This window comes from Meriones unguiculatus, chromosome 17 (assembly GCF_030254825.1).
Source record: "Meriones unguiculatus strain TT.TT164.6M chromosome 17, Bangor_MerUng_6.1, whole genome shotgun sequence".
NCBI classification, from domain to species: Eukaryota; Metazoa; Chordata; class Mammalia; order Rodentia; family Muridae; genus Meriones; species Meriones unguiculatus.
In genome coordinates this window covers 92,532,393-92,552,498 of record NC_083364.1, presented here as the reverse complement: position 1 = coordinate 92,552,498, position 20,106 = coordinate 92,532,393, and the positions used below count along the sequence as shown (strand labels likewise).

The 20,106-nt window shown below is 48.1% G+C and overlaps 1 protein-coding gene across 1 annotated transcript in view; it reads right to left on the bottom strand.

Moving 5' to 3' along the window:
• Positions 1–9,642: 9,642 nt before the first annotated feature.
• Positions 9,643–20,106, bottom strand: part of Hunk (hormonally up-regulated Neu-associated kinase) — a 105,761-nt gene continuing 95,297 nt past the window's right edge. Inside the window, exons 9-11 of the mRNA XM_021643610.2 lie at positions 18,520–18,567; positions 14,580–14,760; positions 9,643–13,047 (exon numbers count right to left, since the gene is read on the bottom strand). Of these exons, the coding sequence (XP_021499285.1) occupies positions 12,389–13,047; positions 14,580–14,760; positions 18,520–18,567 (888 nt within the window). The 3' untranslated portion in view covers positions 9,643–12,388. The remainder of the gene's footprint in view (positions 13,048–14,579; positions 14,761–18,519; positions 18,568–20,106) is intronic.

The window sequence follows — 20,106 nt, the reverse complement described above, 5'->3', positions numbered from 1 at the left end:
GGTACCAAGTACATTGTGGATAAATTCAAAGCTGAATGAGCCGTTAAAGGGTCACTGGGTGAAGGGTTGTTTTGAGGGCAACCTATCCGTACCAGCATTTCTCTGTTTCTCTCCGGTTCCTGTCTGAGATGAGCTGAGCTGCCTTGCTCTACCAGGCTCCCACTGTCACAGTATCCCTGATTACCTCAGACCAAAAGCAATGGTCTGACACCTCTATAACTGTAAGCCAAAGTAGACCCCTCTTCCTTTGACATTCTCTCCTGGGCATCAAATCTCACTGTTTCCCTTATGGGAATTCAGTAAGGACACAACTCACCAGAGTTCAAACCGCACCAGAACTCTGAGCCTAAATGTCCCACTCTTTTTACTCATCAAGGATATTTTGTTAAGGCAGGGAGGCTGACCTAAACAGTGTCTTACTACAGACATCTCTAGGTTAAGATTCTTAAAGTGGATCCTGATACAATATAACTGATATCTTTGGAAAAGGAGAAATTTGGGCCCAGAGACAGACATGCAGAGAGCAAAGAGGAAGTGAAGATGCAAGAAAAATGCCATCTGTGGCCAGAGGAATGCCCAAGGCCATCAGGGACAGGAGAGTCTTTCTCCAGCATCCAGGAAGAGCCAACCCTACCCACAGGTGACCCTGTATTCCAGCCTCCAGAACCACACGCTGCCGGCACACTGCTCAGTGCTGTGCTCCCACTCTGCTACAGAAGGCAGAGGCCCCAGTCCAAGGCACACTGAGTGACAGGAAGAAATGCAGGCAGTGGTTTGGATTCAGTGTGTTTCTTTTTGATATTTTCAGTAAGGTTTTCTAAGCTGTGTGAGGAGAGTGGGGGGGGGGAGTCTGAATTGTTGGGTCCAGCGAGGGCAGGGCTGGAGTGGCTTGCCTCATCTGGAGGAGCACTATGGACTAAAGATTCATGTGGATTGTTTAAATGTGTGTCCTTTGCTGAGGGAGTTGCAGTCCTTCTACGGACAGAATAAACATTTCTAACTCTCGGCGCCATGACTGTCTTGCCATCCATCAAGGTGGATTTGGATGTGCCAAAAAAGGGCGTCCTACAAGACTTGTGGGAATCGAAAGCTTTATTATATGCTAGAGACCAGAACAACATGTAGCTTCACACCTTTGTGAAAATGATAGGAATCTCAGGATCAGAGAGTCCTGAACTTCATACAGAGTAAAACATCAGACAAGCAGGGCGCTTGCCGTGTGACAGGGAACATTTGGAGAAAAGAGCAGGAGCAGGTGGCAAAGACAAGAGAAGTTTTAAGCAGGGTAAGAGACAGCCCAGCCACGGAGCGCCATGGAGCACCACGGAGCGCCACAGAGCACCACGGAGCACCAACAGGTGACTTTGTCACTCACAAATGCTGACAAAGTCATTTTGCTGGGAGCACAGGGGCTGACCTGTTGTGTCCGGACGGAAGAAAACCTCATTCAACGGGGAATGTCTGTGAAATTTTGCCAAGGGCTTTGAATCATGAACTTAAACTATGAAGTCTTGGCATTTGCTCCGACTTTTCAAGGGAGGTTGGTGGGGAGGGGAAGCACACATGTTTTTGAGAAACATGGTAGCTGATTGTGGAACACAGTGTTCCTGTTATAATCCCGAAGCAAAGCTTTGACTTTATCTCAGGACTTAGTCGGGGAAAACCCATTCAAAATGAGACCATTAACTTGTTCCTGCAACATCAATGACACTGTGCTCTACAGAAAGGCTGTGTTGGTTCCTTTAAGCACATACACTAACTGGAAGGTAAATGCTGGCGAGGTTTTCCTTTTGAGGAAAGCTTTGGCTGGCAGCTTACTTTCTGTAAAGAAATTTTTAATGAAAGACGTTGTTTAATGTGCTTGATTACTGATCTGTTTCAGCAGATATGAAGCTAAATGACTTTTTACTGTTAATCTTTTTTTTGTTTTGTTTTGTTTTTTAATCCCCTCACAAAAGAATCAGATTTGCCACCATTGCTAACAGTCAAAAGAGCATAATGAACTAGGGCCCCCTGGAGAAATCAGCTGATTCTGGGGTTAGGGCAAGGAACGCCCTAGATGATTCTGAGCCACTGGCAGTGCCAGGAGGCAAGGAAGTGCTCAAAAAGCAGCAAGGGCCGGAGGGGAGGAGAGCACAACAAAGAGACCCAGAGCCAGCCAGAAAGGTTCTGAAGCCAACCCTGGGTCCAGCTGAGCAACAAAACAGATAATGCAGTATTAGATCACACCCAAAGTATAAGATAAATACCCGTGATTCTAGGTGGAGATAAGGTACATGATTGTGCAAACGATGTAATGAGGGAAAGGAGATCCATCTTCCTGAAAGGACACTATAATCTATGTAAATGCTCCCTCCCTGGGAAGTGGAGTCTATCCTGCTCGTTTTTTACTTTGAGGGTGGGCTAGATTTCATGACTTAACCGAGACTACCGTAGAGGAAGTGGAAAGCAAAAGCCATGTGCAAGGAAGCACCAGCACCTGTCTGCCTTGCTCCGCAGCTTTGAACAGGCCTGCTGACCTTGGGTGGGCTTCGCTGCCCTGTGTCTGGTGCTTGTGAGTGAATGGTTGACTAGAGTAGAGCAGGCATGATAAGAGGACACGCGTGGAGAGGCTTACACAGCAAGCTTACGTCCTGTAGCTCTGGAGACGGGGCCAAGATCAACGTATTGCTGGATGGGTCTCTTGAGGACTTAGCTTCAGGTTGCTGCCTTTACACTGTCCTTGAATTCCAGGGTCCCTCTGGGTGCCCAGGTTTCTTCTTCTCGCTAGGACAGCAGTGAGGCCAGATTAGGGCCCACCCTAAGGCCCCCACTTTAGGTCCTCCCTCCAAATGCATTCCCATTTATCCATCCAACTATCCAGTCACTAACCGTCTGTGATAGTTAAACTTAACTGCCAACCTGACTGGATTTGGAATCAACTAGGGAATTGGCGAAGCTCATCTCTAGGTATGTCTATGAGAGCATTTCTGAAGAGGGGTAACTGAGTAAGGAGGACCTATGCTGAAGGAGGGTGGTGTCATTCTGTGGGCAGAGGGATTAGGAAGAATAGATGGAAAGGAAGGAAAAGGCCAGGCAAACATTCTCTTCTCTCTGCAAGGCCCCTTTGCCAGGATGTGAACTGGTCTGGTCTGTTATACTCTCTCTGCCATGATGAAAACTGAATTAAGATTTTATTACATCCTTTAAAATTCTTTTCTGGCCGGTTATTTGGCTATAGTGGCGAGAAAGGTAAGTTACTAATACACCCCCCACCTGCCTACCTGCCTGTCAGTAATCAAGTGTTTGAACCCTGCACATAAGTACTGCAATAAGTAGGGGTTGCCCCAAGCTCTTCACAGTTTAATGACTGTCATGCAGCCTACCCAGAGCCTCAGTGAAAAACTAAACCAGAGAACCCAGAGGAGGCAGGACAAATCTAACCCTCACTCTTCTCCTTTAAACCCTCCCCAGAAACCAGTTTCCTATCAGGCTCATCCGCATATCCACCTTCTCCGAAGCCTAAAAGTTTTGTAAATGGAATGAGTAGACTGCAGATGCCACAGTCCCCCAGAGCACCCCCAGGTGCCTTTTCATTCTGGGCTACTTCTGTGGTTAGTGGCTTGAGGACTGCACTCATAGACGGATGCTGTTGCTGCAAACCGTGAGTTCTTTGAGGCATGGTTTCTTCACCCTGGCCTTACAGACAAGTCCAGCTTACTGTTAGCTTCCTCCCAAGATTTGTTGAACTGTTTCAGAGCAGACAGGACAAGGAGAGTCCTGCTGAGAAAGTTCGCTCCAGGTTTTTAAATCTGAACACAGGACACGTTAAGGTTTGCTGAGAAATCAGCTGTGTGTTATGTAAACTACACTCTAAGAGGATGCTTTGTGCTCATCCTGAGAATCTGTGTTTCCTGGTGACGCTTCACACTTCCAAGGATTGGAGCCCAGAGACGGATCAATTCCAAGGTCGCTGTGATTCTCTGAGATGGCCAAAATGAGAGAACAGCTCATGAAACTGAAGTGTCTGTGGGTGGGAAGGACACTTGAATGGGCTATTTGGAACTCTGAGTCAGACGACACAATTTGTCTTTCAGTGGCAGGGATACTTATGCAGCCCGTGGCCCCACGTCATCCCCATGTGACTAATGGGTCGTGACTAGTCAAGGAGTGTCATTCAGCTTCACAACAGTCCTCCATTTAGACTTTGAGTAAGCACTCCCTTTTGATATGCAAACAAGAGCCCGGATTTGGGGCTTGAAACGGAAAGCCAGCTTGATGACAGGAGCAGTGCCCCACTCTTTACAGAGGAGACCTCAGCCTGGGGTCCTCAACAACAGCAGACTGGCGTCAGCATGGCTCTACCCCAGCATCGCTCATGATGGCGAGGGACCCTACACGTCTGCTGTGGCCTCTGTACAGCTTGCATGTATGTCTCCGGATGATTCGTGCATTGAAATTTAATCCCTGTGGTGAGAGTATGAAAATGTAGTCCCACTGTATTTAGAGGCGGGGCCTCGGGGAGCTGATGGAGACTACTCGAGGTCCTGAAGATGGAGCGCACCATTTAATACCAGTGTTCCCGTAAGTAAGGAGACCGAAGGAAGGCGTTTGCATGCACATCTGCTCCACGTCTCTCAGCAGGTGATTTGCTGCAGCGGCCAGCAGAGTCTTCTCAATCTGGGACCAGAATCCTGAGCTAAATAAACTTTTTTTTTTAAAATAAAGTTATCCAGCCCAAGGCACTTAGTTATAATTATGAAAAGCAGACCAATGCCAAAAGTAAAACAAGAAAGGGATGACAGAGCGTGAAACACCAGGGTCTTTCCTAAGCTCTGCTTTCCTTTAGGTTAAATCTTTTCTTTCTCTGGACTTCTCTCATGGGGCAAGATCTTAAAAACACTCTTTGGGTATCTGACTGCAGAAGTCCTGGTTCAGTGAAGGTCAGAGCTGGATGGACAGAAATTATGACCCCTCACAGTGCCCTTGTGAAGACAAAATCAGGGCTCAGCCAACCACATCCCAAGGGCTGAAGTCAGCTGTGGTCTGCTTTTGTATATCCACCAAATAAAATGGGTTTTATATTTTAGATCTTTGTGAAAAGAAAACAATTAAGTGGACATTTTTGCTTGTGAGTTAGTTTGTTCTTGTTGCTTAAAAGCCAAACCAAAATAAAGAAAAAAAAAATCTCTGAACTAAAAATCTTGCCTGTGTGGTCCTTTGTAGAAAAAGTTGGCAGATCTCTGTTTAAGGGGGAGATTTTTTTTTTTAATTAACTGAGCACACAGGGAACACATGGAAAAGGTAGAAGTTTTACTTCCAAGCCAGGGAACTCTCTGGAATTCATTTCACGGTAAGAGGAACCGTAAATGAGTACAGCAGATGTGACAGGAATTGTAAGATTTGCAGGATATATAAACATTACTCTTTGGCCGGCTCTCCGTGTTAGTCTGTGGGGCACCCACTAAAGAAAAACAAAACAGCCTAGACTAGGTGGCTTCCACAACAGCAGCTATTGTCCACAGCTCTGGACGCCCAAGGTGGTTTAAGGCCAGCCTCCCAGCGGGCAGTGGCTGTTTCCTCCTCTGCCCTCACAGGATCTTTCTCGTCTGCTGTCCCTGCTGAGATTAGATCAGTCTCTAAAGGTGTCACATCCTGAGGTAATAAGGATTAGGGTTTCAACATATGAATTTTAAGAACACAAATCACCTTAATGTGCTCTTCACAGATGAGATTAGAATTGAACGATGTGATGTGGTCCCTTCCTTCAGGAAAAAGAAGCGCTTGGGCTGGGCCAACAGCTGCGTTGGTAGATTGCTTGCCTCTTCATGCTTCTAAGGCAATCACAGCGATAAATTCTTAAAGGAAGAAGATCCAGGCAGTCCTGATGAGACTTGATAAGGTAGGGTCAGATGGCAGAGGAGGAGAACTCCCCCTTTCAGTGGACTAGGGGAAGGGGATGGAGAGATGAGGAAGGGAGGGCTACAATTGGGATATAAAATTAATAAATTGTAAAAAAATAAAATAAAAATAAAAGGAAAACAACAACAAACAAAAACAAACCAAAAAACCTGCATGTGATGGCACATTCCACTACTGGGATTGCACAGACAGAAAGATCCCGGGGCTGTCACCTCCAGCCTAGCTACTAGGACAGTTCCACATCAATGAGCAATCCTGTCTCAAAGAACAAGGTGGCTACCAGCTGAAGAGTGACAGCCAAGGTTGTCCTCTGGCCTCCATGTACATGCACACGTGTTTAACTGCATACACACATACAAACAGAAAAATCCCTCACTTACTATAGCTGCCATTATTGTTTAACAGTGGAGTAAGGCTTACTTATCATTAGAGCCTCACTCGGTAGCCCAGGCTGGCCTTACACTTGCAATCCTCCCTGCTTTAATCTCCCCAGTGCCAGGATTACAGGCATATAGCACCAAACTCTTCACTGGGGACCGTGAGGTAGCTGTTTCTTCCTGGTTGGACATGACTGCTGCCATCTTGAAGCAGGTCAGCTGTGATGGTCTGCCTAAGACCATGGTCTTGAGATCAAGCCTGCCAAGAGTTCCTCCTAGGAGAGGATTACCAGACTCCCAAAGCTTTTGAAAACTCTCACAAGGAACTTCTCCAAAATCTCACTGTGCTGTGAGAGGTAAACAGCCAAAGGAATTCCTGATGGATAGTTGTCCATGAGTCACTTAGGGGACATTTGGTGGTCTGAGTCACTCATGCCCCTGTTAACAACCCCAATATGTCCATTGGCTTGCCTGGAACTTGCTATGCAGACCAGGCTGGCCTTGAACTCAAAGAGATAAGCCAGCCCATGGCTCCAAGGTGCTAGAATTAAAGTTAAGTGCAACCACATCGGGCCAGAATACTTTCTTGGGTCCGTTAGTGGTGAAGAGATGCGGTTTGGGTGTTTTGTGTTACATCTCCCAGGAAATGTAACTAGCAACAGGGTCCTTCAAATGGTAGGTGTCTCTGCACCTTTCTATGGCAGAAACACCCACTGCAACCCGGATCACCAAACTCTACATTTCCCAGCCTTACACTCACAGGCAAGGCCCAAGCCCAGTTCAGAACTTATGGTTTGCCGCTTACAGAGAACTATCCAGCTGGCAGGAACTCTCTTGCTCTCCCTTCCTGGCTGTAGCTGTCAAAGAACTATAATTAAACACAAACATACATGATAATTTCATATGATGTATATTTTGATTATATTTTCCCCCTCCAGATCCATCTCCATGTCCCTACCTGCCCAATGTCACATCCTCTTTTTAAAAATATATTCCTTAAGTAGCCCATTGAGTTCTTGCTGTCCACGTACCTCTGGGTATGGAGCCACACCTTTAAAGAAAACTGACTCTTCCTCCCCACGGAGCTATCAGTTGTTCACAGCTCCTCAGGTGGGGGCCTGTGGGCCCTTCCCACTCCATGCTCTCATTTAGGCAACCCAACTCCTTCGAGCTCATGAGTGCAATGGTCCAGTCACTTCAAGAAGAAGCCTTGTGCCCATCCTCCCTAATCTGTGGCTTTTTCAAGAATTCACTCGTCTTCTTGGATGGTCTTTAAGTGGGTTTGGTTAGAATTCGTAGGAAACAAACCTTTGCTGAGATCGTTAGGATTCGGGGAATTGTATGCTATGCAAGCAAAGCCCAAAGGACTCCCCAACATAGGCTGCTCCTGTCCAGAACTGGTGAGCCCAATTCTGGCAAAAAGTTTGTTTCCAGTACAAGACTGTCACCTGCCCTTTTGTAGCTGTTGGTGGTGTGACATGTGGAAAATTGTGTTTTGTTATCGTATGAAGTTGCAGAGTTTAATAGAAGGTAAGGCCTTTGTTTCCAAGATAGGCCCTCTTCTAAGCGGGGTCTACAAGCAGCTCTAGCCAGGAAGCCAGCACTGTTTGTTTCTTCACCTGTAAATCTATTTCCTGGTGGTTTCCTCTCTGCTTCGTCCCATCTTTCATCACAAACTGCTTAATCCCGGTTGGTCCCACAGTTCGCTCCGTATCTCGTTGGTTTGGTCTCCCAGATGGGATTCCCCCAGATATCTCCCTGCATGTGCACCAACTTGGATGCAGGTACCTGCTGAAGGTGAGGGGCAGAGCCAAGCCTCCTGGTACCACCCTGCACACACACACACACACACACACACACACACACACACACCTATTCCTGTGTGCCTATAGACATCAAATCCTGGAACAGAGTGCCTCGAGAACATGTATGTAGCAGAGGACGAACAAGTGCCCCATTTGTCTGTGGAACCAGATGTCTGAGAAGCTCCTGGAGCAAAGAGCTGCCACAGATAATACACTCGTTTACCGTTCAGGAAACATACTTCTTCCACTGAAAGGCGATGACATTAAATCGAACCAGCTCCCAGCATTGCTCTGAATTATCCTCAGTGTGTCTGTGGCACAGAGGATCGTACACAGAAAACAAACACAGTAAACCAAGAGGCTTTCCAGACCCTGCTTAAAAAAAAAGAAAAAAAAAAAAGCCAGTCTCGCATTCTTTCCAAATTTGTCTCACTGTGTGACACGTCTCTGTGTAAATGCTTTGTTGGTTTAGTCTCACAAAACACAAGGGGTTTCTATTTCCATCAGATTTACTGAAGAAAATGGGAGAGTCCAAAAAGGAAGTGGTCTACCAATAATCAGTGGAGGGTGACAGAGGGGGACAATGCTTAACAATGTGTTGGTTCCTGGAAGCTGCACCATTGTGAGAATGACTTAGGAAAGCAGACAGGCCCTCGCAGGAGCCTCGGCAGTGCCTGCTGCAATGACAGCTTGATTTGCCCTCAGCTTTCCCCCAAGCCCACAGCAGTCAGTTCCCCTGGGACCTCTGGGCCATCATCTTCTAAAAGGCCTGGGGAACTGAGTATGGTGGGCATGTCTGTGAGCTTAGCCCTCAGGAGGCTGAATCAGGAAGACTGTGAGGTCGAGGCAAGCCTGGAGAAGGTGTTGAAGAAGAAAGGAAGTAGCAGAAAGAGGAAGAGGGGGAGGAGGGAGGAAGGGAGGGAGGAGGCTAATGTTGGACCAGAGAATCTTAGGTTCCTTCTGCTCTGAAATGTGTACAGATTCTTATAATAAAACATCAGAAGCGCAAACTGCTCCCTTCTGTCTAACTTCTGAGTGAGACTGTATAGTGGGGACAGGGGCCCTGTTTGCTTCGTAGCCGTGCAACCCACTGAACCTGCAGACCCTGTGGGAAAGGGACCCAAGGATTTAATTAAGGAAGGTGGCACTATAGAAAAACATTCTGTGAATAGTCATGAGGGCTGTCATGCCCAAGACAATCCGAACAGCTAATTTACTCTTGTTCCATCACATATCTACTCCTTTGCTTGACCCAGTACCTAAAAGAAGGACAGACTCCAGAAGCAAGATTCACGGACGCCAGTCTCCTGGGGAAATCATGACCCATTAATATGCTGAGTCATCCTGAGCTGCCATTCAGTCCACCAGCCGTATAAACCTCTGTAAACACCCACTGGTGGGGAAATTAACCAGCTCCGACTGGAGTGGAAGTCCTCTCAAGCCCTCCTCCCACTCCTCCACTCCCATTCGTATCTGTGCCAAGAGTTTTGAGTAACCAGCCGTCCGCTGTACCGCATAGTCAACGTTTTAAGATTTATCAATAAATAGAGAAGCAGCCATAGTGAGGAAAAAGTGTATTTCACAGCCATTATAAAAGTACATATATTCCATAATAGTGACATAAATATAGTTCTGACTTATGACCAAATCGTACAACTAAAATAGAGTCTTCCTCCTGGACTTCATTTGATGGCAGTTTGGTCGTTCCCATCGGTAGCCACAGGCTGACTGGAACCACAGGCAGAGACCGTGAAGGACAGTCATGGGTCACACACACAATACACTCTCTACTTAAAAAGAGGATAGTCAAGTTTTCCACATAAATATAATAAAACAATAAAGAATTTGACATTTCTTCTTTCACTCTGTTTCATAGACTTGTCTGTCGGGTGTTTATACACATCCCAAAACACAGCTTGTTTCCCTTCCTTGCTCCCCTTTGCCTCTCACTGGGTTCACTATACACCTGAGTTCAGAGTCCCAGTTACCACGGCAACACAGGAAACTAGTTGTGCATCTGACGCTGTTCTCGAAGCATCCGAAGAATGGAAACACCTTCTCTACAGGCTAACACCAACACAGGCACACACATGTGTGAGAAAAGCAAACAGCCAGAAAAAGACATAAGGGGCTACAAGGGGGGTGGGGGGGAGGTTGCCCAGCACATGGGTACACATCCTACCAGCTTGTAGAGCCAGATGCTTCCAGTCGGCAGTTATCTTTAAAAAGGACTCTTCACCCATGGAAACTCAACACAGCCCGTCAAACAGACAGGGTGTCTGTAGATGATTCTTCTCCCTGCTTAAGGAGTTCTAGTTTCAATGTTAAGTCCCGGAAGCCGAACTGAAGCCATGTTGAAGAACACCACCAGCTGCTGGAAAAGACTTGGCCTCCTCCTAGGGGCCCTAGGAAGGGGGTGAGTCCCTCACTAGAGATTAAGCAGCCCAGGTCAAAATCAGCCAAAACTAGAGCACCCTGCTTCTAGGGTCAGCCAAATGCATGTTCTCCTCTTGCTCAGTCAGAGCTGTGGAGAGGCCAAAGGAAGGCCATACTGGTAAATGAGAAATGGCGATTCTGTGTCTCACCCCTCCCCACCAAAGGCGGCTCTGTGATTTTATGGAGATCCTCCCACTTTAGACTCAGTGGACCAACATGATGAACCTGATGACCAAGATGATGGCTACAGTTGTGGACTCTGATGATACCTGAAATAGTCAATGATCAAAGCTTCTGGGCTGTTCCTTAACTCAGCTCCTAAAAAACTGTGATCCTGCTTGTGCCAATTCCTTGCTTCCCTAAAATGTTACTCATGACGGGAGCAGTCCCCTGCTAAGTACCAGGGCCCAGGATCCACACAGACAGTCCCCCATCAAGTACCAGCTGGGCAGGATCAGACAACACCACATTCCACAAGAGACACACAGGGGCGGCACAGCCACAAAACCGAAAATGCATCTTTGGTTCAATCCTGGAGGGCAAAGGTGTATAAGACAGCGTGGACTGATGCCCCTTTTGGGGGGCACTGCACAATCTTCCTTGGGCATGGACCCATCCAAAAATGTTCTCCCAGTGGGCAAGCCTGCTCCCAGCTCCCAGCAGAACAGCTAAGGTCTAACCACAGCAGAAAAACAGCACTGCATGCTGAAAGCCTCCTCCTTGCCACCTCAACTCTGCCTTAAGAATCCTGTCTTTCTTCAGAACCATCTGGAGCTGTTCCATGCCTTCTGCTGCTGCCTCAGCATAAACACAGGATGGCTAGGCTGTCATCCCTCAGGCAGGCCACTGTGGTCTACTGTTCCTACCATCATCTCCAAGCCAGCCTTTTGGCCATCTGAGATGTAGCCTCCCAGAAAAAGATGATTGGTAAAAGTACTTTCCATCTGGCCATGTAGGGCTTTTTTTTTTTTTTTGTCTTGTTTTTTAATTGCTATCTTGAGCCAGACACAGGGGTATACACTTGTAATCCCAGCATTTTGGAAACCGAGGCAGGAGGATGATGAGTTTGAAGCCAGCCTGGGCTACTTAAAGAGACCTTGTCTCAAAAAAAAAAAAGTTACTTACAATTTAATGAGATAATAAAGAAAGATCTCTTTGGACAAGTTCTTTCAATCCTCAGCAAGTTTCAACCAAAAAAAAAAAAAAAAAAAAGGAAAAGAAAAAGTCTGTTATAACATCACACAGGAATGTTTCCTTCAGTCACCACCTTCCAGCTGGGTTCTCACTGTTGGGTTCCATCTTTGTCTGAGGCTCTGTGCTGTCTTCCTCCAGGATTCCCAGGGTCAGGCACTGTGACTTCTGCTCTCCTGTAGGGACTCACTGTTAGGGGAAGACGGGCTGCTTCCCTCTGTGAAGGGATCCCTCGGCTGGGTGAACATCCTTGCAGTGGTGTGGTCCCGTGAGACTGTGACTGACGGCTGAACAGAGCAGTCTACGAGAGGCACACGCACAGCGGGGGAGGGAAGGCCTGGCCCCAGTCTGGAAATCTGAGTGGTCCAGCAGACGGAGCTGTGCTTTGCGGCCCGGAGTCCATCTGGGACGGTGGTGAGGGCTTTGTGATTGGTGAGAGGATCTCAGGCTGGAATGGGGCATCCCCGACTCTCAGCATCTCAGAGGGTCCCTAAGTGAGTCCGGGTGTGCGGACTCTGAATCTATGGATTTCAGCTGATCCAAGTGTGGGACATGGTGTGACAGGATTAAGAGAATAAAAATGCCCCTGTGACGTTGATTATTCATACCCTGATGTGTGTGTGTGTGGAGCTCTGTTCCATTGCTGTCCTCAGAGACCTGGAATGTTGCCACCCTGTGTTAACACTGGCCCTTGATACCGTCAGCCATGTCAAAGGAGAGGCTGGAGGGGGCTGAGGGCTGCAGTGGGGATGTGCTGGCCTCCAGGGACCTCTCCGAGGAAGGCTGAAGGCTCTGGTGCCGCTTCCTTAGCATCTGCCCGATGCCCATCATGGGGAACCTTCCCCTGCTTTTCACACAGTTGGGGCTGCCCAGAGGCTGCATGAGGCCATTGGTGGTCACCGGAGGTGGGGAACACACACCCTCCTCTTTAGGGGGGCTGCTCTTTTCTTCATGGGTGAAAGAGACCAACGTGGAATGCAGCGGGGTTTGGAGAGGTGACATGCTTCCGGACAGCAGCCCCGGGGAGAGCGTCCTCTCGCTAGAATTCCTCCGAGCCAAGCTGATAGGCGAGTTCAGGATCCTGTGGTGATGGGAAGGGGGCAGCAGCTCTATGTGCTCCTCTCGGTCCACAGACTCGAAGGAGCGAACCATGTCCAGCAGCAGGGGCTCTTCCTTGGGGAGGATGCTGGCACTTCCTGGCCCTGGCTGGTGGGGCTCTAGTTTCTTTACAATCCTTGGTGTCCTGGGAGGTGGGACAGGGATGAATTCCATGGAGGAAGAAGCCACACAATTGGAATCAGAAGTTTTGCGGAAAAGATTGCGGCAGCCGAAGGAATCTACACACCAAGAAAGCAAGACCATGAAAATAGATTTGGAAAGCGCACACAACTATTCTACCCACGCTGTCCCCCCCGCCCCCCCCCCGCCGCCCGGTGAACAGCGACAACCTGGCATGAGGCAGGAGGAAACAAGAAACAAATGGGCTTGTCTAGTTAGAAGAGAGTCAGCCAGAGCATCCGAGGTCCCCACAGAAGCCCAGAAGGCTTTTCTAGAGTATGGGAGTAGTTTCAGGAGTGGTGGAGGGCTCCGAGAAGCTTCCTTGCCCACAGAAATAAATACTCAGCCTCAGAAATAAAATCTCCTCAGACAGCAGATGCCTGAAATGCGACAGCAGGAAGAAGCAAGGTTTCACTGATGGCTAATGTTGTCGGTGATCCGGCTGGCTCGCGCGCGAGCCAGTGAAGGGATAGCCTGCTGTTCCTGACTCTCACTAAGCCTGAAGCCTGAGCAACTCGCCTGAGTTGACTCACGTGACACCCCCCTCCCAGCCTCCAGATCAGATGCTGTGACCTCTAAAACAAATAAGAAAGCCTCTGCCACCAGCCTATAATAGAGAGAGTGCTCTTGCCTCATGATTCCTTGTTAGGACAGCCCCAGCTTCCCCGCCTCCCTCCCAGGGTGTCGCCTCCATGCATCCTGAACCTGTGCCATGATGGAAGGAGGCTCCTGTGTATCAGTTATGAATGATGGAATGGATTCTGAGTCAGGACACATTGGATCCACCTTGTAGCTCTAACAGCCAGAGGCTAGTACAACTAAGGGATTCAGTGAAGACCTTTGGCCCACAAACAACAGGACAGCTGGAACTTGAACTTGGGTCAGTGAATCCTACTACCAGTCTGGAACCCGGGCACAGTCACACTTGGTTTGGAGAAAAGCTCCAAGAAGCCCACAGCCCAGCATCTGCTTTTGCACTCCACCTCCGGCTCCTGTCAATCTACCCCACAGCTCCCCGTAATGTCAAGTACTCCTCTCAACCCTGGGATGTGCTGATTGCTCACCCTGAACATTTACATCTGTTTCTGCTCCCTGACCTGCTTCGATGATGATGATTACGCCCTGCCTTCCAGTCCCACACTATCACCCAAACCTCTGCTCTGGCATGACACAACCCAGACACTTACCCCACAAGTGTCTGCCTGATCACTAGTCCTTCAGTGTCACACCCCAGCCCCCGCTCCTATTACACTGTCTGTCCTAATCCCTGCCTCTATACGTCTAAGCACCTCAACTCTTCGTCTGTGGTCCTTCACACCCTGTCGACTTGCTGCCCCATCCCTCTGTCCCTCCTTCAACACTGCCCTGCAGCTCTGTGTACCCCAGTCTCTGCTCCCATTACACCATGTGCCTGTCTCCGACTCCTCAGAGCCTGCACTTGAGGTCAACATCAGGTCAACATGGGCCCATTGCTTGGCCCCTGAGGCCCTTTGTACTGGGTGTACCAGCGGGACCTTCCCAGAGCCACCGTCACCTCCACTGTGAGCCCACACAGCCACCCCCATGGAGCAGGACCATGGAGCTGACCCACCTTTGTCGGGGAAGCCTGACTTGGAGGCCTTCCGGTCTTTGAGCAGGGCTTTGGTGTTCTGAATCTGTGTGATGAGCGAGGCCGAGGGCTGTTTGTGAGAAGGCAGGCTCTTGTCCAACTTCTTGGAAAATGGACGATGAAGAAAGTCGCCTCTCTTCTCTTGTTCCTTGGGCTTTTTATCCTTCAAATCAAAGTGAACGTATGTATTCAGATACCCACAAGAATATACCCTAGGATCTGCCGCTGAGAAGTCATCTCTTCTCAGAGGAACTCATCTCTTAAATGTTGTGTGCTTCCCAGTGTGTGGATTGAGGGGAGGGCTGAGGCGCAGCCCATGCTCCAGAGCCATCTCCCTCTGCCTGGAAGCAAGTAAACCTGACTTTCTAGACCAGCTCACTCTGGCTGCACTGTGTAAGCATGTTCCAGGTCAAGGGAACATGATCAGGGACTCTGGAAAAATCTGAAGGAACTAAGGAGCAAACAATTCAGAGTTCTAAAGACCTACTGTGTACATTTGAAGTATTGCCTTAGCTGGGCATGGTGGTGCAGACTTATAATTTCATTATTCTGAGGCTGAGCAGAAAAAAATTCAAGTTCAAGGCCAGCCAGCCTGACCTACACAGTGAGACCTGGTTGTGGTGAATCTTGACAGTCAGCTTGACCAGATCGAGCAATATGTAGGGGCTTTAGAATGCCTGCTCATGGGATGGTCTATAAGGACAGTTCCTTATAGACCCTTAGCTCACAGGATGCTGACCTGATCTATGCATCTGTTGATGGCTTCAAATCTGAACCAACTGCTAGGGGAGAGGTGAAATTTAGGAAGCAGGCTTGCTTGAGAGAGAGGTCACTGAATGCATGTTTTTGGCAGTTATATTTTTGTCTTGGCCTCTTTCCTATCACTGTTTGTATCACTGTTTGCTTCCATCTGCCATGATATAAACAGCTCTGCTATGCCCTTACCCCTATGGCCTGAAAACTCTGAAATTACAAGCAAAATAATTTGTCCTATAAGTTGTTTTCTCAAGTAGATAACAACAACAATAATAATAAATCAAACAGACCCTGTCTCAAAATACTAAATCCATCCATCCATCCATCCATCCATCCATCCATCCATCCATCCATCCATCCAGTGGTACCCAGAGATCTCAACTGCAATGAAAATGTGGTACACACAGAGATAGCCGCTTTCATTAAACATCAGAACCCTATAGAGTGTGTGTCTAAACCTTATAGAGCCCAGGAAGCCCCGGTGGGTTCCTAACCCTTTTTACTGTCTAAGCACGGAAGCATTTACATGTAGATCTAGAACTTGAATGTAGGCTGCCATGTTTTCAGCTGTAGATTTTATCTTTATAGAACCAGATCCTAATCCTTCTAATGGGAGTGGGCTTGACTGTTTGATTTGCCTTCACCCTCACAGCCTCTGGCATCAAGCCAGGCACTTGGAAACAGCATTAAAAGCAGCTTTTGGGAGGGAGGCAGGGTCAGTGGAAACTGAACTGAATTAAAATTAATTGAGTTCAAGTTTCCGGGAATGGTGGAGCCTCTAGGCAGCTGCAGAAGGAGAAAGCCTTTCTCTGGCCCTGACGACAACACTGATGTTTACTGTTAAACACAGGCAAAGCCTCCCTGACCTCGCTCTGGGTGAGGGGAGAAGGCAGCTTTCCACATTTCTTTTGCCTTCAAGTTGAAGAGGCTTTGCGGTTCGAGGAAGCTCATCAATTTTTCATTTGTGTGCTGAAAAGCTTTGTGAGGAAGCGTCTCTTTGCACTTTCACAAAAGTGCCGTTCCCAAGAAGGATGCCCAGCACCTTTGCAGAGAGCTCATTTAGGCTGGCTCCGGAATGGGAAGGAACAACTGGGGAGGAATGGGACTGATGATGCTGGGTCTTCAGTGACGCGTCCAGGAGCTAAGCCTCCAAGGGGGCACAACCCTGACCCAGTGAAAGAAGTGAGATGGAAGAAGATGCTCACACAGCTCCTAAGGCTTCCTCAGCCCCCAACTGCCATGACCAAGGTCACAAGGAGCCCACCATGAGGAAATGGCCTGGGAGGGTCCGATGAGTCACCCAACAGGCAGACTAAAATCTCTGATCTCCACAGCCCTCAAGCCGGTACTATGAACTGTTGTCTCCACATGGCCTGGAGTAGGGTCAGGTGGTGGCTGCTGTGGGAGGTTTAGTTACCATAGGAGCAGTCTCCCAACAAAAGAAGAACCTCAGCTTTCATCACTGTGTGGATCAGTGAGGGGCCCTCCCTCCCCAGATGCTGGCACCAAGTCCTTGGGGTTCCCAACCTCCAGAAATGTAAGAAATAACCTTTTGTTGTTCATAAATGATCTGGCCCCAAGCATTCTGGTGTTAACAAAAAAATGCACTAAGACATCCAGAATGCTACGAGGTGTGTTCCAGGTGACCATGGGAAGGCCAGCAGGAGATAATCACGGGTTTCCATTGCTCTCTGCTCCTCTGATTCCATGAAACACGGTCTGCCTTCTACCTTCTCTGAAGCAAAGGAGGACAAGCTTTTGTAGCAAAAACACAGGCGCGCACACACACATACACACTTACAGAGCCATATAGATGCACACAAAGGCACAGACAGACCGACACACATCTTTAACCTGAAGTGTGGGTCCTTGCCAGCTCCTTGTCACCATCCTGCACCAGCATGGTGACCGGAATGACAACCACCAACATTCTGAGCCCCTCTCATCCCAGGCTATAGGCAGACCTGTCTCTTGGGAAACTGACTTCTCTCCTGTTTTGAGGGTGAGTATGGCATAAGGAGAGCCCTGAAGGGTGAGGGCACCTGAAGATGCTTCCGTGAGTGGATGAATTCTACAAGCTCACTGGGAGCTTGGCTGGAAATGAAGGTGCTTCACCGGGCGGCTTAAAGTGTGAGCCAGGTGCCCAGCCCTCACACCCCAGATGGCCAGCTTTCCCAGATGCCACTAAGCAGTTGGTATTGGTCCCTTTATGCCTATCATGCCAGATTTGGCTGCAGGAAAAGTAAGAAAGCAAGCAAGCAAATAACTATGAGTGAGTTTCTAAAAAGAAGGATTGATTCATAAATCAGACCACAGAACCAGGAACCCTTTGGCTGTCACAAACCCCTGCAGTAGAAACAGGAGTGAAAGAGAAACATGCTCAGCTCTGCACAGTAGGCACCAAGCCCATCTGGGGTGGGGGTTGGCGGATCCGATCAACTCTCAACAGGATTCTGTGCACCGCAATTCAGGATAAGGAAAGAGGGTTGCAGTTTCTGAGGGGGCTGGCTGATACCCAGGATCCCTCGTTAATTCCTGGGCGTCAGCTTGGCTAGGCCACATTATCTAGAGCTTGGCCAACAGCAGCTGCTGCAAAGGGGATGTTCCTGAAGATCTTTAGCATCCACAGCAGCAGATGCTACAGACAGTAGATGACCCTCCTTAACGTGCTGCAGCTCATCCAGTCAGTTAAAAGCCTTAAGAAGAACAGAATGAACAGGCTTATGGGGCTGGCTCAGTGCCTCAGAGCGCTTGCTACCCAACCACGGGGACCTGAGTTTGAATGTTAGCTTATTACATGTTAGCATATAGCAGGCCAAGTGTGGTCTTGTGTATACCTGTAACCCTGGCATTTTGAAAGGCTGAGACAAGAGGATTTCTGGGTCTTTCAGCCTAGCTAGAAAACCAGCTAGCTACAGGTTCAGGGAGAGACGCTGCCTCAAAAGAATAAAGCACAGTGATAGAGGAGGACACCAGTGCCCTCTCCTCAACTCCATAGTCAGTTACACATGTACATGCACAAAGACCATACAGACAAGAATTAGAAAGACGGCTGTGTCTGTCTATCCTTTCTACCACATCTCTATTCTCATATGTGTATGCTAGTGAGCAGGATTGTATCTCTGTAGAACCTGGCTAATCCATCAGAACCCCCACAAGTTCTTACTTGCACAGCATGGAACTCAAAGTCTCTTGTCCAGGTGTCCAGGGAGGCCTGTGAAAAACACCAATTTTCATCAGTTCAAGAAGTGACATCTATGACTTATCCCCAGAGCGCAACCCTGTATGACTTCCCCTGTACCTGTGATGGAAAATTAATCACTTCAATGCTTATAGAAAAAAAAATTATCCCCCCCCAATTGCAGGGTAAGGAGGGAGCAGATGTCCTGATTTACACACAGAGCAGTCTTTCAGGTAAAGTCACTAAACGCTACGACTTAGAGGGGAGGGGTGTTCTCCCGACAAGGAAGCAAGTCAACGTGTTTCCCCAGCAGGGAAGAGAACCATGGGAACAGCCCCATATCAAGAACCAGATCAGCACCTAGGAGCTTCTCCTCAGACTTTTTTCCCACAGCACAAACTCTCTTTCTAAAACTTATTATTCTGTTTTATTAATTAATTGCTTTGCTTATTAATTAATAAATAAACAAACATGGTGCCCATGTGGAAGTCAGAGGACCCCTTGTAGGAGCTGGATCTTCCCCTTTCCCATGTGGGCTCTGGGAAGCAAGCACTGGGTCAGCTTGACAGCAAGTGCCTTTACCCGCTGGGTCACCTGGCTGCTTCCTCTCCCCAGCCTGTCCCCAGGGCAGCTACCGGTCTAATGGCCAGCTGCACAAACTGTGTGACCTGAGTCCACACTTCAGTTATTTTCTTCTTTAGTACACACACACACACACATATAATCATATATATAATCATTTGATGATGTTTTCTTCTTCCCCAGTTCCTCCCAGATCCTACTCACCCACCCAGTTTCACAGTCTTTCTCTGTCTCTCTGTCTCTCTCTGTGTGTGTCTCTCTCCCAAAAAAAAAAAAAAAAACAAAACAAAAAACAAAACAAAAACCTAATAAAACAAAAACAAGCAAAAAATACGAAGTTCATTTTTTGCCGCAACACTCCATTGGAGAAAACAGATTTTCCCTTTGGAGCAGGTATCAACTGTAAACAGCTCTTTGGCCATACTTTATTTTTATGTGTATGTATATATGTGTCTATGTGAGCTTATATGTACCATGTGTGTGCATGTGCCCATGGAGCCAGAACACGACTACAGATTCTCTGAAACTGGGGCTACAAGCTGCTGTGTGCCTCCATGTAGGTGCTGGGAACAGCACCAGGATCCCCCGAAGAGCAGTGAGTGTTCTGCTGCTGAGCCATCTCTCCAGCCCAAGTCATACAGATTTTTAAATAAGTCACGAGCGTAACATCTTAATATTTATCTTGAAACTATGGCCCCACAGGTAACAACAGCTCTAAGTTTCTATATTGGAGTTCATCCTCTAGGACCACAGAACACAACCTTGTTTGGTGTCAGGTATTTACAGCGACAGCTGAGTTAAACTGAGGCTGTCAGGACGACCCTTCTGCAACGTGACAGGTTATGAGAAGACTCTGGACACAGGAACGCACCTAACATGGTGTGAGGAGGAAGGCAAGCAGAGCAGATCAGCAGCGACCATCAGAAGCCTGGAGAAAGCCTTGGCACGGGTGCCCTCTCCTAGCCCTCCTCCTGGTGACAGGAGGAACCA